The sequence below is a fragment of the Rhipicephalus microplus genome, chromosome 9, assembly GCF_043290135.1.
Source record: "Rhipicephalus microplus isolate Deutch F79 chromosome 9, USDA_Rmic, whole genome shotgun sequence".
In the NCBI taxonomy this organism is placed as follows: domain Eukaryota; kingdom Metazoa; phylum Arthropoda; class Arachnida; order Ixodida; family Ixodidae; genus Rhipicephalus; species Rhipicephalus microplus.
The window spans coordinates 9,094,111-9,108,743 of record NC_134708.1 but is presented as its reverse complement, the minus strand read 5'-3'; the positions used below and the strand labels follow the sequence as shown (position 1 = coordinate 9,108,743).

The following is a 14,633-nucleotide window of genomic DNA, read 5'->3' as shown; positions in this document are numbered from 1 at the left end:
ACAAACAAAAAATAGTGATATTAATGCCAACCGCAATACCTAGTGACAAGACAGCGCCATCTGTAATCAGAACATCCATCACTAGTACTCTCACTGCAGCTTTGCTACAACCGCTCCATCTATGTGACTGCACCTGCCATAGAGATGTTTCTAGACATGGGTGTGCCACTGTTTTATCAATCCCAGCTACAAAACCTTTTGTGTCACCTTTGCACTTCCGTTCTGAGGAATTGATCCAATAATGCGGACATTATGTATCTATGTCATAAATATAGTGACCAAGTATCTGTACACATACACAGTTACAAAACACATTACAAAACATTTTGACACATGGACTTGTTCTTGCACGGGTAACAACTCTTGCCTTCAGTGCTGATAAGGACAAGTCTACTTTTCAAAATGTTGGCTGTACCAACGGTCCCTGTTCAACGATTTTTCATCACAAGCCTAAGCCAAAAAGCAGTCGCTATTTTTATAGTCTGTGTGGAGCAGAATAGTTTGAATCGAAATTCGTGTACAGTCATTCCACAATAGCTTAGTGTTCCACAAGCTTGACACCCGAATAGTTACATAGCCAACAGGGATATGGGTTCAAATCCCTTTTTTTTTATGTAAAGTGAAGTGGTGAAGCTGGGGATGCTATGTACCCAAATAATGACAGAAGTAATTGCTGCATGCCACTGACTGACAATGATGGTCAACATTGTTTAACAGAAAAATAATAGGGTGCATGTCCTTTAAGCGTTCACCTATTATGACTCTACTTTCCAAGCCATCCTCTTTTTCTTCTAAGGTAATGTATTAATTCATCTCCCCCAAACCGATTCAAGCTTTTGGTCCCTCACCTGGTTTTGCATTACCTCCGTGTTTGGCCCACCTTTGATCAAGCGACGACGTCATCTGATGACGTTATCATGTGCGACATCATGTTTTTTTACATTATGACGACATCACAAGTTTTGGCAATCTGTGATGTCATGATGATGTTATATGGTGATATCATCACAGGATAAATCATGTTGACGTACCCGATGGCAATCAATTTTCCCAGTTTATAAGCCATCTAAGGCTCTTTCTGTCATTAACAGATAGACATAATGGGCAATTCTGAGCACTTCACCACTATCACAGTAACAAAAGGTAACCTCACCCAATAGTTGAGTCATATTTCGAACCGATTCCACGAGACGTCAAGTCGCTCAGAATGCAATCTGTTGGTTTGCCGGTTTCATAAGGAAAGGACACCTAGAGGACATGAAGGAATGGACAGGGTCAGCAGAGTTACACTTGAGACAGTAAGACCACTAAGTCAGGATTTAAGGAGCACAATAAAATCTTGTGCATGTGTACACATTACCTGGTAGTACGTGTCCTCAGCAGTTGCATTCCAAATGGCATTTCGAATTCCATATGACTCTAGGCAGTCTACAAGAGCCTAAAGCAGAGAAGGCACACTGCACCTTATTTTGTCCAAACATTCTGGTATATCTTAAGACTCAATTACATCATAGAATAATTTACAGTGCCACGGGTTAGATACAGACAGAAAGGAAAAGACACAGTGCTGAACTCACAACTAAATTTATTTTGAAAAAATCAAGTCATGTGCACAGATATGCACCTTGCACTACTGGTATGGTTTACGCCATTCCACTGTATTGTGGCTGCAAATACGTAGGCCAAACGGGGCGCTGCCTAAACCAGTGCTTATGAGAGCATGAGTTGATGCTTTCAGGTGCTGCAGTCATGTGTCATTCTGCAGCTTATTGCAGATCATGTGGATGTGTGACCAACTAGCGGAAAACGATTATCAAATATAGGCATCTTAATCAGTACACCTGTGAAATGGCTAAAGCCTTTTTTAGATGCAAAGCAGCTCTTTGACTAGTCTGTGTAACACTGTCCATCTGTGTCTCGGTCCCAACAAGCCGCACTGCGTTCTCCCCGCCGCAGTTGTCGGAATAATGCCAAGTAGGTCAAGTCACAGTTGCACGATGACATCACTCTCACTCATAAATTTTATGAACCAATTTATGGATAAATTTAGTGCATGAGTCATCCGTCTATCGCTCTTCCAGATGAAGAATCCAACTATCTGCAAGACCTGAATCATGTTGTGTTGTAACACATGTGCACATGCACACAGTTTTAATGAATCACTGTTCCGTATACATGTTCTTTCTTTTTCAAAGTAAATTTAGTTGTGAGTTCAGTGCTGTGTCCTTTCCTTCTGTCCTCCTTAAATTACATACCTGCTTCATAGCTGCGATTCTCCTTAAATTACATACCTGCTTCAAGGTAAGGTGCTCCTTGCTATCGCAAAAGTTTTCCCTGTCATCATCTACAAATGAAGAACAGAAAGTAACTTTTTAAAAAAGATACGAGTGCATGAAAAAGGAGGCATGCACTCTGTAGTTCCACTCCTTTTTTGTTTTTAATTTCATTTTGTTTTCCTTTCTCATTGTGAGCGTATATAACATCTACTTCAGGAGTGTGCACATACACATATCGAGATGTGTGGAGACTCGAGCATGCCGGTAGCGTATAATGAATGTAAGAACAGGGAAATAACAGGGGCGGCACCAGAAAGGGGTATAGGGGCTGAAGCCCCCTCAAAATTTCCGCCTGCCCACCCTTTGAGCAAGTGTAGTCAAAACGCAACACATATGTTCCCAGCCTCTTCGAAGGAACTCGCCTGTTGTGAATTCCCTTCCCGGTAAAAAAATCCTGCAGCGCTGCCCCTAGGCAAGCGGCAAGGTCTGACGAAAATAATACCCCTCTTTGAGCGTTTTGACATATTAGGCAACCATTTCTCGCAGTTAATGCAAGAGATAATAGAAGCACATCACATCAGAGAGTTTGAAAGCTTGTGTAAGTTCCGTTAGTTGTTTTACCAAGAGATTGCATACCTCAATCAATTTTAAATTGTGTACTGTCTTCGAGCACAATCAAAACATCGATGCTGTTAACTGCCTGTCCTCTAAGCATGCCTCTATTCCATACATATGTCTATGCACTTCGCTTAGCTGTTAAGCATTGCTGAAAGTCAGTCACTGTTTTTTTTTTTTTTTTGCCACTCCTTGCCTGTAGCGCTGTTGTTACATTCAACGTGTAGCGAGAGAGCAGAGAAGGGGAAGCTACGTGATTTCCATTGATACATAAGCAACGAAATGTCACATCACCTATACCTTCTGATGTTGCCCGGCTGTCGGCGCAAGAGCGCGCCGCATTTTCGGTGGCTTCCTTTGGGATACTGACCAGGAACCACATGCCCGATCTCATACTGCCAGAACCCCCTCCAGGCATTTTGTACAACGCTGCAAAACTCACGCGACGTGTTTTTAGTACTGCAAGAAAAACACACACATCGCGTATTTAATGCGCGTACGTACGCCGGGCATGCAATCCTAAACCAAAAAAGCGCGCCCGCCAGTCGCTTTTGTTTATCCCCCCCAAAATATTGATTGATTGGCATGCGGGGTTTAACGTCCCAAAACCACCATATGATTATGATAGACGCCGTAGTGGAGGGCTCCGGAAATTTCGACCACCTGGGGTTCTTTAACGTGCACCCAAATCTGAGCACAAGAGCCTTCAGCATTTCCACCTCCATCGGAAATGCAGCCGGGATATGAACCCGCGACCGGCGGGTCAGCAGCCACTAGAGCATCGCGGCAAGGTCCCCCAAAATATCGACATTGTGCGTCAAGTGGCCTCGACACAATTACGGGGGCTAAACGGAATTTAAAACGATCAAGCTAAAATTGTCACGGATGGATGGTTATTCGACACGCTCAAACCATGCATACATTTGACTCCTCGCCGACGCCTCCACTATGGGATGTTAAAGTAAGAAATCATACACAGGAGACCGCGCCCACGATTAGTGGCCTATATATAGGAGACAATGCTCGACTGATTATCACGGTATGCAACTATCGGCACAGTAGTATCGCAGGTAGACGCGGAGTTCCTCACCTTCCCGGTGAGGGCGGCAGCATGAATGGGAGTTCGTCTTTCTAGGTCACCGGCTAAAGCGGCTAAAGGTTGTGAATTTCGGCAGAATAAATCCGTTACTACATTATCTAGTTCCTGAATGATCCAACCGCTGATGTACGGCTAGAGGAAATTCACTGTGAAAGGCCCCGCGTAACGGCTCACTCCGCACGCTCCAACGTGCATGATACTCTACGACTCTTCCTCCATGCTCTCACATCATTTCTCTCTCCGTGCAGCTAGGGAGCTTTCTAGGGAATGACCTAGGGAGCGCTGTAGAGAACGAAATTTTTGCGGTGCGGAGCTCGCGCCAGTGCTATGTAAGCAGGGGTTACTCAACTATTGTTTCATTTCTGTAGTAGCTATTATTTAACCAGGGAACGCTACCAGACCCTTTCGAACGGAGTTCGTCGCTGTGACATCGCACACAAGTGAGTCAAACGCGGCCTGCCTATCTTTCCTTTTGGAAAAATAACGATCGTTGCTCACTGCTCTGAACTTATATCGAAATGCAAATCGAACGCGCTTGCTTTGCACCCGGTTGCAGCACGTGTGAACTTTAGCATGGCAATTATACCGGCGAGCGAGTCTTCGAAGCCGGCAGTGCGCGTCGTGTAAATTCTCTCGTACACTGCAGTAGTCTTCATCAGTGACCGTCTGTGCCGTGTGTGTAGTTTAGCTTTTGACAACTGCGTTTGCGGTCAATGACAGCTCGCGTCTTTTGACAGGAATTACCAGGGAAGCTGAGGCCGAGTAGTAGACTTGTTCCTGCAACGCGTGCTCTTCCGTGTCTAGAAACGCGGCACTTCCCTCTCCATATAGAAGTATTTTCTGTCTGCGCTGATCTGACAGGTAAGTGCCATGCTTGCGAATTTTGCATAGAGTTGTTGTTCGAGCGGGAGTGATCTTCCAGCGTGTTTTTTTTTTTTTTTTTCGGTTCAGTAAAGACGTCGTCATATTTCAGACAAATCAGAGACTCTAAGACTGCGATGGTTAATTTCACTTTGTTTTTATTGTTACAGCCGAAATTGCAATTCAAGTCCGGAGACACCTTTCTTTTTTTTTTTTTTCTCACCGGCTAGTCCGACCGAGCAAAATTTCTATTTGCTAGTTTTGGGTTCCTCCTGACCGCTTGGCAGAGCTTCTTGCGCAGCCTCTCCTGAACGAAACTTGGGAAATGTTTCCCACGGCGTGGCCAAATCAAACTTCCTGAACTCCTGCGTCATCTCGAGCGGTTCGACGACGACCCTCTGCACTTCGTCGTCGTAGCGGACCTCCACGTAGCCCGAGAGCGGAAAGTCCTTGCGGAACGGGTGCCCTTCAAAGCCGTAGTCCGTCAGTATCCTCCTCAGGTCCGGGTGGTTGCCGAAAAAGACTCCAAACATGTCCCAAACCTCGCGTTCGTACCAGTTGGCGCCTTTGAAGACGGCCGTGGCGGAGTCCAGCGGCGTAAGTTCGTCTGTGTACGTCTTTACACGAATCCTCGAGTTGAAGAACACCGACAGAAGGTGGTAGACAACTTCAAAACGATACTCCCGTGTTGGTACGTCGACGCCGCAGATGTCGACTATGTTTGTGTACTGAGCGTTGTGGTGTTCTTTGAGAAAGCTGAGCACGGGCACAACTCCTTCGGGAGCAATCATCACCTCAAGCTCGTCACCAGGCGTTATCTGCACCTTCTGGACGTACTTGGGCAGGCACTCGGCCACGTACCTTCCGAAGTCCTCGAGTTTTGAGCGCTGCACGTACTGGGGCTTACGCACCGAGGGCCTAGTTTCTTGGGTCGCTGCGTCTTGGCTGTCGTAACGCCGCGCTTGTGTCGACGTCAACGGCGTAGTCTGCCGCATAATATTGCCTAGATTCGTGAGGCGTCGGATTCTTCCAAATAGAAGAGACATCGTCACAAACGAGCTTCGCGCTTATAATAAATCGGCGTCTCCTTGCTCGGCGACCTTCCTTCGCATAAACTTCGGACGAGAGAAACGGCAAGCAGCCACGGTAAAGTGGTGATGATGATAGCGTTTAGGGATGGATGGATGAGCCAACGCCTGCTAGAATGAGCTCGGGTGGAGGCGCGGAGGCTGCGCCGTCTAGCGTTTCTGTGGAAATACTCAGTTCGGTACTATCTTGCACAGCGGCGTGAGGCCTCTAGTGCGGCGGCGTTTCCCCCGTACGTTCCTCAAACTGCCCTGCACCGCATTTCTACCTGGACGTTATTTTTTACTGTAAGTAACCTAACATTACTTGAAACAAGGCCTGCTTCGAGAGTATCCACTGACATTTCGTGGGAGCGCTCACGTGCGCATGCACGCGGTAAGAGACAGCGACGCTAGAGTGTACTAGCGACGCTAAGGAATGTACCTGGTGGCCAGCAAGTTTGACAGTTGGATTTGCGTTTTGGTCTCATCGCGCGCACGTTTCTCGACGGTGAGCAGCAGCGGCGACCGTTCTGCGAAGGCCCCGGCAATGACTTGCAGGTAAAGAGCGGGAAACGAGCGTGACACAATGGAGCGTCCGGCGATCGTGGAAAACGGGGCTGGCGCCGATAATGCCACTTATAAGGCTACCATAACGCACGTGGCACCAGAGAACCGATGGCTCAAACTGTTCGTGCAGAGTAACTACGACGTGATCAGGCATATCGAAGATTACCTCGAGGGCCTCGAACCGACGCTGTCTACTAAGCCTGGCTTTATGCATCAGAGCCAGATAGCATTGGGAACGCCGTGTTTCGCGCGCTGCTCGAACAAGTGGTACCGCGCCGTGGTGTCGTCCTGGCCGTGTCATAATGAGACTTTAGTTGAGGTCACGTTCATTGACTATGGCAACTGCGAGGAGGTAAGCGTGGGTGACGTGCGCCAAATCCCAGACCCGATCTTCAGGACGCCGCACGCAGTTAGCGAGTGCTTCCTAGACGAACTCGACTTGAGCTTTATCACTCCGCAGGGTGCAGAGGAGCTAGTCCTATTGGCAAAGAACACACTTTCGTCCGCGGAAGTTACCGTCGCTGTCCGTCGGCTCGGGCAGGTTCAGGTGAACTGCGTCAGGCCCATTGTTTCGGTGACCTTGCCGGACGGGAGAAGCCTGGCTGACATGCTAGTCCGTTCGTCGGCGTTTGCCAACGCCATGGCCCAGACTGCTGTGAGGTCTGCCTTCCTCCTTCCTGCCATAAAATTGGGCGTTCCTTACCAGGTTTACGTTTCGCACGTTGAAGCAATCGACAACCTGTATGTGCATCTCGCGACCAGGGAACCATCGGAGTTCACGGAAATGATTCAGGACGCGTACGCCAACGTGGCCCCACTTGATCCTTCGCTGGTACATAAAGATACTGTTTGTCTGGCGCGTTTCACGGAGGATTCTCAGCTCTACCGCTCCCTCATTGTCGACTGCGGTCAGGGTGCTTGTAAAGTGGCCTTTGTCGATTATGGCAACCACGAACTGAAGCCGGCATCAGAGTTGTTTGTCATCCCTCCCGAACTGCTGGAAGAACCCGCCTTTGCAATCCATTGCGATGCGACGAGCACGGGGCTAGACAAAGACACATTCGTTGAAGTGACTGCGGACCAAAAGCTGACGTGCGTGTTTTTGCAGGGAGTGAGGCACGGCGTATATGCTGTCATGTTCGAAGGCCTGAATGGCAGCAAAGTGACAGCTCCAACAGCGAATTGTGTCTCGTATAATGGACTGTCAGGATATGTACCGCCAACGAGTACTTCCTACATCCAGATACAGCAACTGAGGCTTGATCCAGGCTGTCGCCATGTCATGTATGTCACATATATTGAGTCCACTGAAATTTTCTATGCACAGCTAAAGGAAATGGCAGATGACATTGAGCAGATATCAACACAGCTGGAAGCTGAGTCCTCTTCGCTTGCTTTGCTTTCACCGGCAGATATCGTGCCTGGCTTGGCTGTAGCTTGCAGGTATGAAGGAACGTGGTACAGGGCTGTAGTGGTCCAGCCTGGCCCACAAGTCCAGGTCTGGATCGCTGATTATGGAGACACCACAGTGCTCGATATCTCTGAGCTCCGACAGCTAGACCTCAAGTACACACTGCAGCCTGCGTATGCGACAAAGCTCACCTTGGACGGCTTCACCTGTATGCCACAGTTTTCCGAAGATTTGACATCGTTGCTGCAGAGTCTCCTCCTCGACGTGGAGGCAAATGTCTCGATTGTCGACGTCCGTCCCGACGGTACACACGCTGTACATATATTCGTTGGGGACCCTCCGAAATCTGTTGTCAAGGCCCTGAGCGCGAAGCTTGAAAGTAGTAGGCAGGGAGTCACGGCAAAGGTGCAGTTGCCCACTGTTTGTCCTGTGGAGAAACTCGTTGTCACGAGCGTCACTCCCCCTCAGAAGTTCTTTGGCCAGTTTGCAAAGGTCTCTGACGAAGAGCTGGACGCCTTGCAGAAGGCGCTGGGAGACCATTATTCCAAGTCATTTCCAGACCCAGCCTTCATGCCAATGCCCGGGGACCACGTATGCTGTCGATTCTCCGAGGACGGGCAGTTCTACAGGGCGAAGATTGAGAGAGTTTTTGGCAATGGCTCACAGTACGATGTTTTCTATTTGGACTATGGCAATGAGGAGACCGTGTTGCTGCAGGACTTGCGCGCCCTAAAGCCAGAGTTTGCGGTCGCTCCCTTGTTTGGTATACCTTGCCAGCTGCAGTCTGGGGAAGTCTCAGAAGACATGGTTGACACAGAAGTGGAGGTGCGCTTCCTGGCCTGCCATGGCGACGTCCACACCGTGGCGTTTACCACCCATAGGCAGAATCTGCCACAAAGAGGTTTGTTCGATTTTTATGGAGCTACTTATTGTAAGTAGTGCAGCCGTTGTTGCAGCTGCATTTGCGGGGAAAATAAAGGGTGGTAAGAAACAAACTCGAAATGACGTGGACTGGTGAAGTTGAAGACTGCAGAACCAGTCAGCGTTGTTTTGGTGTTCCTTTCTTGTCTCCATTTATTTGCACTGCATAAAGTTAAAACTCGGATATTTACCAACTAGCCCATGAGCAGGTAATTTTGCAGTTGTGCAAGCCACTATGCTCTGTTCAGTTCTTTGCAGCAAGCTGTCATGCGAATCTGATTCTGTACATTCTATAGGGCAGTTTCCTTATGTTGCATTCTGTGGAGTTACTATTTCATACATCGTAGCTACAAATCTTTTCTTTGTGTGTGTACATGCACTCACATAAAAGATTTGTAACTGGGATGTTCGTTTTAGTCTGTTTGGCATATTGAAATAACGGGCACATGCAGCTGTTATCACATGCACTTGACAGACAATCTTAACATTTGCTAGCAAAACAAGGGATGTATTCACATTTCTGTGGTGAAAAGGCATTTGTGCTGTCTGCTATTTCCTTGTAGCTCAGCCTATCACTAGGAAAGGCTACAAGAGACTAGCTGACAAGCAGCCAAGGAAGGTGGCTATTGCCTTGGTGTTGGACTTGTTTGGTTGCCCAAAGTGCAGCTGCAAAACAAATAGCCTGTCAAGGAATGTATTGTTGACTGGTAGATACACACGATGGTATGGGATATCTGAGAATGCCTATGGGCTGTCCCAAAAGACGCTAGGGGTTCATACTTGCTAAAGTGCAAAAATGCCCATGCTCAAAGATACCACTCGCTGCTGGTTGAAGTTGATAAAAATTATTCTACAGTTGCTGGTGCCTCTTGTACCTCGCGTTAGTCGATGGAAAAGCGGGGCAAACAACCGGACAAGTAACTTGCTGCTCTGCTATATCAGTCTTTGTGAAATTAGCAACAGCACAAGGAGGCAGTCGAGCTAGGGCTAGAGCAATGCAGTGTATTGCTTTCACGTGAACACTCTGTGAGTTATGGCGTTACAGAAATGAAACAGACAGCTCGTTGTGAAAAGAATGTTATAACTAAATGTAGCTTTCTGGTCTAGTTGGTTTGAGGTCATGGTAGGGTAGGTTGATCAAAAAAAGTGCTTTCTTCTATTTCATTACGAAAAAACAACACGCACTTTCGGGAGTAAAACCATGCTTCACAGGCTAGAGCGCGATGTGTCGGCATTGGCGGGGTGTCGCCGTGCATATTGGTGCGGCACATTTTTATGACACCTGCAGGTGGCGCATCATTGTTTGCAAGAGCCTTTTGCACTTGAACTGTGTGAACACAGCTGGAGCCGGTCTATGAGGCGGCGAGCACGTTAGACCAGTCGCCGCGATATGGCACATTCGCGTGTGCGAATTGCACAGGCAGTGCGGGTGTGCGTTCATCGTGCATCTGCAGAAACTCGTTCCTCGAATGCAGGCATTCAAATCTTTATCATTCAGTTTTTACCATGAAAATCTGAACAGCGTTGATGTGGTGGCGCTGCTGTCGGCTCCTAGAGCCGGCAGTGCATTGTCCTGAAAGAATGCTGTGTTTCCGGTGCACCGTTGCTCACTCCTCCTCCTCTAGCCACCAAAACGGTGCATTGGTAAGTGTATAGAGCTGCTGGAAGCCATTTAAAAATGGTGCAAACAACTGCACCTCCTGATAGATGCAAAGGCTTGTTGACACGTCGTTTTCCTTCGTTTCTGCATGTGTGTATTTTTTTATGTGAATTAAATATCGCTAGGTTGGTTAAATGTTTCCTATTATTTTCATTTGTTTTAATTGAAAATTTTCCGAGCCATAATAGTTTTGTATTATAATCATTGGTGTATGTTGAGAGCACTTTCTGCACGTGCTCTTTAACGTAAAGGCACAATTTTCTCACAATATCAAAATCACTAAGCTTACCGTCGAAAGATGCTTCATCATCATCATCAGCCTGACTACGTCCACTGCAGGACAAAGGCCTCTCCCACGTTCCGTCAGTTAACCCGGTCCTGTGCTTGCTGCTGCCAATTTATACCCGCAAACTTCTTAATCTCATCTGCCCAACTAACCTTTTGTCTCCCCCTAACTCGCTTGCCTTTTCTGGGAATCCAGTTGTTACCCTTAACGACCAGCGGTTATTCTGTCTACGCTCTACATGCCTGGCCCATGTCCATTTCCTCTTCTTGATTTCAGCTATGATATTCTTAGCCCCCATTTGTTCCCTAATCCGCTCTGCTCTCTTCTTGTCTCTTAAGGTTACACCTACCATTTTTCTTTCCATTGCTCGCTGCGTCGTCCTCAATTTAAGTTGAACCCTCTTTGTAAGTCTCCAGGTTTCTGCTACGTTGCTAAGTACCGGCAAGATACAGCTGGTATATACCTTCCTCTTGAGGGATAGTGGCAATCTACCTGTTGTAATTTGAGAGTACTTGCCAAATGTGCTCCACCCCATTCTTATTCTTCTAGTTAATTCAATCTCGTGGTTCGCCCCGCCGCGGTGGTCTAGTGACTAAGGTACTCGGATACTGACCCGCAGGTCGCGGGTTCGCACCCCGGCTGCGGCGGCTGCATTTCCGATGGAGGCGGAAATGTTGTAGGCCCGTGTGCTCAGATTTGGGTGCACGTTAAAGAACCCCAGGTGGTCGAAATTTCCGGAGCCCTCCATTACGGCGTCTCTCATAATCATATGATGGTTTTTGGACGTTAAATCCCACATATCAATCAATCTCGTGGTTCCTCCGCGGTTATTACCTGCCCTAAGTAGACATAGTCTTTTACAACTTCAAGCGCACTATTACCTATCTCGAAACGCTGTTCTCTTTCAACGTTGTTGTACATTACTTTCGTTTTCTGCAGATTAATTTTAAGAGCCACCTTTCTGCTCTCCTTGTCTAACTCCGTAATCATGAGTTGCAATTCGTCCCCTGAGTTACTCAGTAATGCAAGGTCATCGGCGAAGCGCAGGTTACGAAGGCACTCTCCATTAACTCTTATCCCTAACTGTTCCCATTCTAGGCTTCTGAAAACCTCCTGTAAGCATGCGGTAAACAGCATTGGGGAGATTGTGTCCCCCTGCCTTAGACCCTTCTTGATTGGTATTCTGTTGCTTTCTTTATGAAGCACTATGGTAGCAGTTGATCCCCTGTAGATTTTTTCCAGAATGTTTATATATACTTCATCGACGCCCTGATTCTGCAGTGTCTGCATGATGGCTGATATTTCTACTGAGTCAAACGCCTTCTTGTAATCTATGAAGGCTATGTATAGTGGTTGGTTATATTCTATATTAACTGATTGATAGTATGAATGTGGTTGATTGTTGAGTAGCCTGTTCGAAATCTTGCTTATTTCCTTTGGTTGATTGAATTCTAATGTTTTCTTTACTCTGTTAGCAATATTTTTGTAAATAGCTTGTATACTACAGAGAGCAAGCTAATCGGCCTGTAATTCTTCAAGTCCTTGTCATCTCCTTTCTTATGTATTAAGATGATGTTAGCATTCTTTCAAGACTCTGGTACTCTTCCCATCAGGAGACACCTCGTAAACAGGGTGACTAGTTTTCTAACACAATCTGTCCTCCATTTCTCAGCAGATCTGATGTTACCTGATCCTCACCAGCAGCTTTACCTCTTTGCATGCTCTTTAAAGCTTTTCTGACTTCTATCATTACTGGTGAGGTGTCATCTGGGTTACTTTACTGCTAGTTCTTATAGTATTAAGGTCGTGGTGGTCCCAGCTACTGTACAGATCTCTGTAAAACTCCTTCACTATTTTAACAATCCTATCCATATTGGTAGTTATTTTGCCTTCTTTGTCCCTTAGGGCATACATCCAATTTTTGCCTATCCCCAGTTTCCTCTTCACCGATTTGACGCTTCCTCCGTTTTTCAGAGCGTGTTCAATTCTCTCCATGTTATACCTTCTTACATCGCATACCTTACGTCTATTAATCAACTTCGAAAGATCTGCCAGTTCTATTTTGTCTGTTGTACTTAAGACTTTCATGATTTGACGCTTCCTATTGAGATTTTTCGTTTCCTGGGAAAGCTCACCAGTATCCTGTCTAACTACCCTGTCTCCAACTTTCACTGCACACTCCGTAATGATACTCGTCAGATTATTATTCATTGTATCTACGCTGAGGTTGGTTTCCTCACTAAGATCCGAGTACCTATTCTGAAGCGAGAGACTGAATTCCTGTACTTTCCCTCTCAGTGCTAGCTCATAGATTGGCTTCTTGCGTATTAGTTTCTGTCGTTCCTTTCTCAAGTCTAGGCGAATTCGAGACCGTACCATTCTATGGTCACTGCATCGTACCTTGCCAACCACTTCCACATCCTGCACGATGCCTGGGTGTGCACTCATAATAAAGTCTATTTCGTTCTTATTTTCGCCATTAAGGCTCCTCCATGTCCACTTGCGGTTTTCTCGTTTTCGGTAGAAGGTATTCAAAATCTGTAAATTATTGCGTTCTCCGAATTCTACTAGTAGCTCTCCTCTGGCGTTTCTAGTACCGATGCCATAATCTCCTACTGCCTGGTCTCCAGCCTGCTTCTTCCCTACCTTTGCATTAGTCTTCCATCAGTATAGTATATTGTGTTTTTACCTTACTCATTGATGATTTCATGTCTTCATAGAAGCTTTCAACTAAAGAGTCATCATGGCTGGATGTAAGTGCATAAGCCCGTACCACCTTCATCTTGTATCGTTTATTCAGTTTAATTACGATACTTACCACCCTTTCGTTAATGCTATAGTATTTCTCTATGTTCCCAGCTATGTTTCTGTGAGTTAGGAACCCCACTCCCAGTTCTCTTCTGTCAGCCAAGCCACGATAGCAAAGGACGTGCCCATTCCGTAGCACTGCATAGGCCTCATCTGTCCTCCTAACCTCACTGAGCCCTATTATATCCCATTTAACACCCTCTAGCTCCTCGAATAGCACAGCTAGACTTCCCTCACTAGATAAGGTTCTAGCGTTAAGCGTTAAGCGTTGCCAAGTTCAGGTTCCAATGGCGGCCATTTAAGGTGCTTAGTTAGTGTGAAAACGTAAAAAAAGAACATGCGGGTGGCAATGCCCCCTTGAAGTTCCGGCACCCATTGCCATGATGTCTTAGATTTTGACGGCACCTACCAGGACTTATATCGTTCCTTATCTATAAAAATGCATATTGACCTCTAAAGGGGCCAGAGACCCAACAAACCTAAATTCCAGGAAGTTTCATTGGGCCAATATTGCCGGAATACAGATAATGCACTTTGAAATTCGTGACATCGCGGGAAAAGATTTTGACACGAGATTTAAAAATCTGCAATACCACAGCCACAGTTGTCGGTGGATTGCGCACGAGCCTGGCGAAGAGCTGCTCTTTTACCCCACGGATTAAATGCTGCATCTTCTTTTTCTCGGACATTTTAGGGTCGGCACGCTTGAAGATTCGAAGCATGTCCTCTACAAACATCGAAACTCTCTCGTTAGGTCGTTGGTTCCCAGACGAGATGGCCTGCTTCGCTCTCTCCTTCCTTTCGGCGCTGCGGTACGCATCGCGAAACTGTCGGCTGAACTCTTGCCACGTCACAAGGGAACCCTCGTGATTCTCATACCACGTTTCGGCAGAGTCTTCCAGCGCAAAGTAAACTCTCCGCAGCTTGCAAGCTTCATCCCATTCGTTGAAGCTGGCAACTCGGTTGAAATGGTCAAGCCAGTTATCAACATGGTTGTAAATGTCTCAATGAAATGAGCATGGTGTTTCGGGCGCATGAAAAACATGCTGGGGAAAAGAATAA

The 14,633-nt window shown here is 46.7% G+C and overlaps 3 protein-coding genes across 4 annotated transcripts in view; 1 reads left to right on the top strand and 2 right to left on the bottom strand.

Moving 5' to 3' along the window:
- LOC119163441 (uncharacterized) overlaps nt 1–4,229 on the bottom strand; it is a 28,682-nt gene extending 24,453 nt beyond the window's left edge. The window contains exons 1-5 of one of the 2 annotated variants that reach the window (XM_075873079.1): nt 3,982–4,229; nt 3,186–3,350; nt 2,292–2,344; nt 1,361–1,438; nt 1,154–1,248 (exon numbers count right to left, since the gene is read on the bottom strand). In XM_075873079.1, the coding sequence (XP_075729194.1) occupies nt 1,154–1,248; nt 1,361–1,438; nt 2,292–2,344; nt 3,186–3,309 (350 nt within the window). In that variant the 5' untranslated portion in view covers nt 3,310–3,350; nt 3,982–4,229. The remainder of the gene's footprint in view (nt 1–1,153; nt 1,249–1,360; nt 1,439–2,291; nt 2,345–3,185; nt 3,351–3,981) is intronic. The other variant, XM_037415434.2, reaches the window with a different exon arrangement.
- Nucleotides 4,230–4,992: 763 nt separating this feature from the next.
- On the bottom strand, nt 4,993–6,181 carry ND-30 (NADH:ubiquinone oxidoreductase core subunit S3). The gene has a single exon (XM_037415433.2). The coding sequence runs from the start codon at nt 5,895–5,897 to the stop codon at nt 5,100–5,102; it is 798 nt and encodes a 265-aa protein (XP_037271330.1). The 5' UTR covers nt 5,898–6,181; the 3' UTR covers nt 4,993–5,099.
- LOC119164844 (uncharacterized) overlaps nt 6,174–14,633 on the top strand; it is a 56,549-nt gene continuing 48,089 nt past the window's right edge. Inside the window, exon 1 of the mRNA XM_075874332.1 lies at nt 6,174–8,797. Coding sequence (XP_075730447.1) covers nt 6,505–8,797 — 2,293 coding nt within the window. The 5' untranslated portion in view covers nt 6,174–6,504. The remainder of the gene's footprint in view (nt 8,798–14,633) is intronic.

Coding starts and splice junctions, on each gene's coding strand:
- ND-30 (XM_037415433.2), bottom strand. CDS start 5,897: ATGTCTCTTCTATTTGGAAGAATCCGACGCCTCACGAATCTAGGCAAT.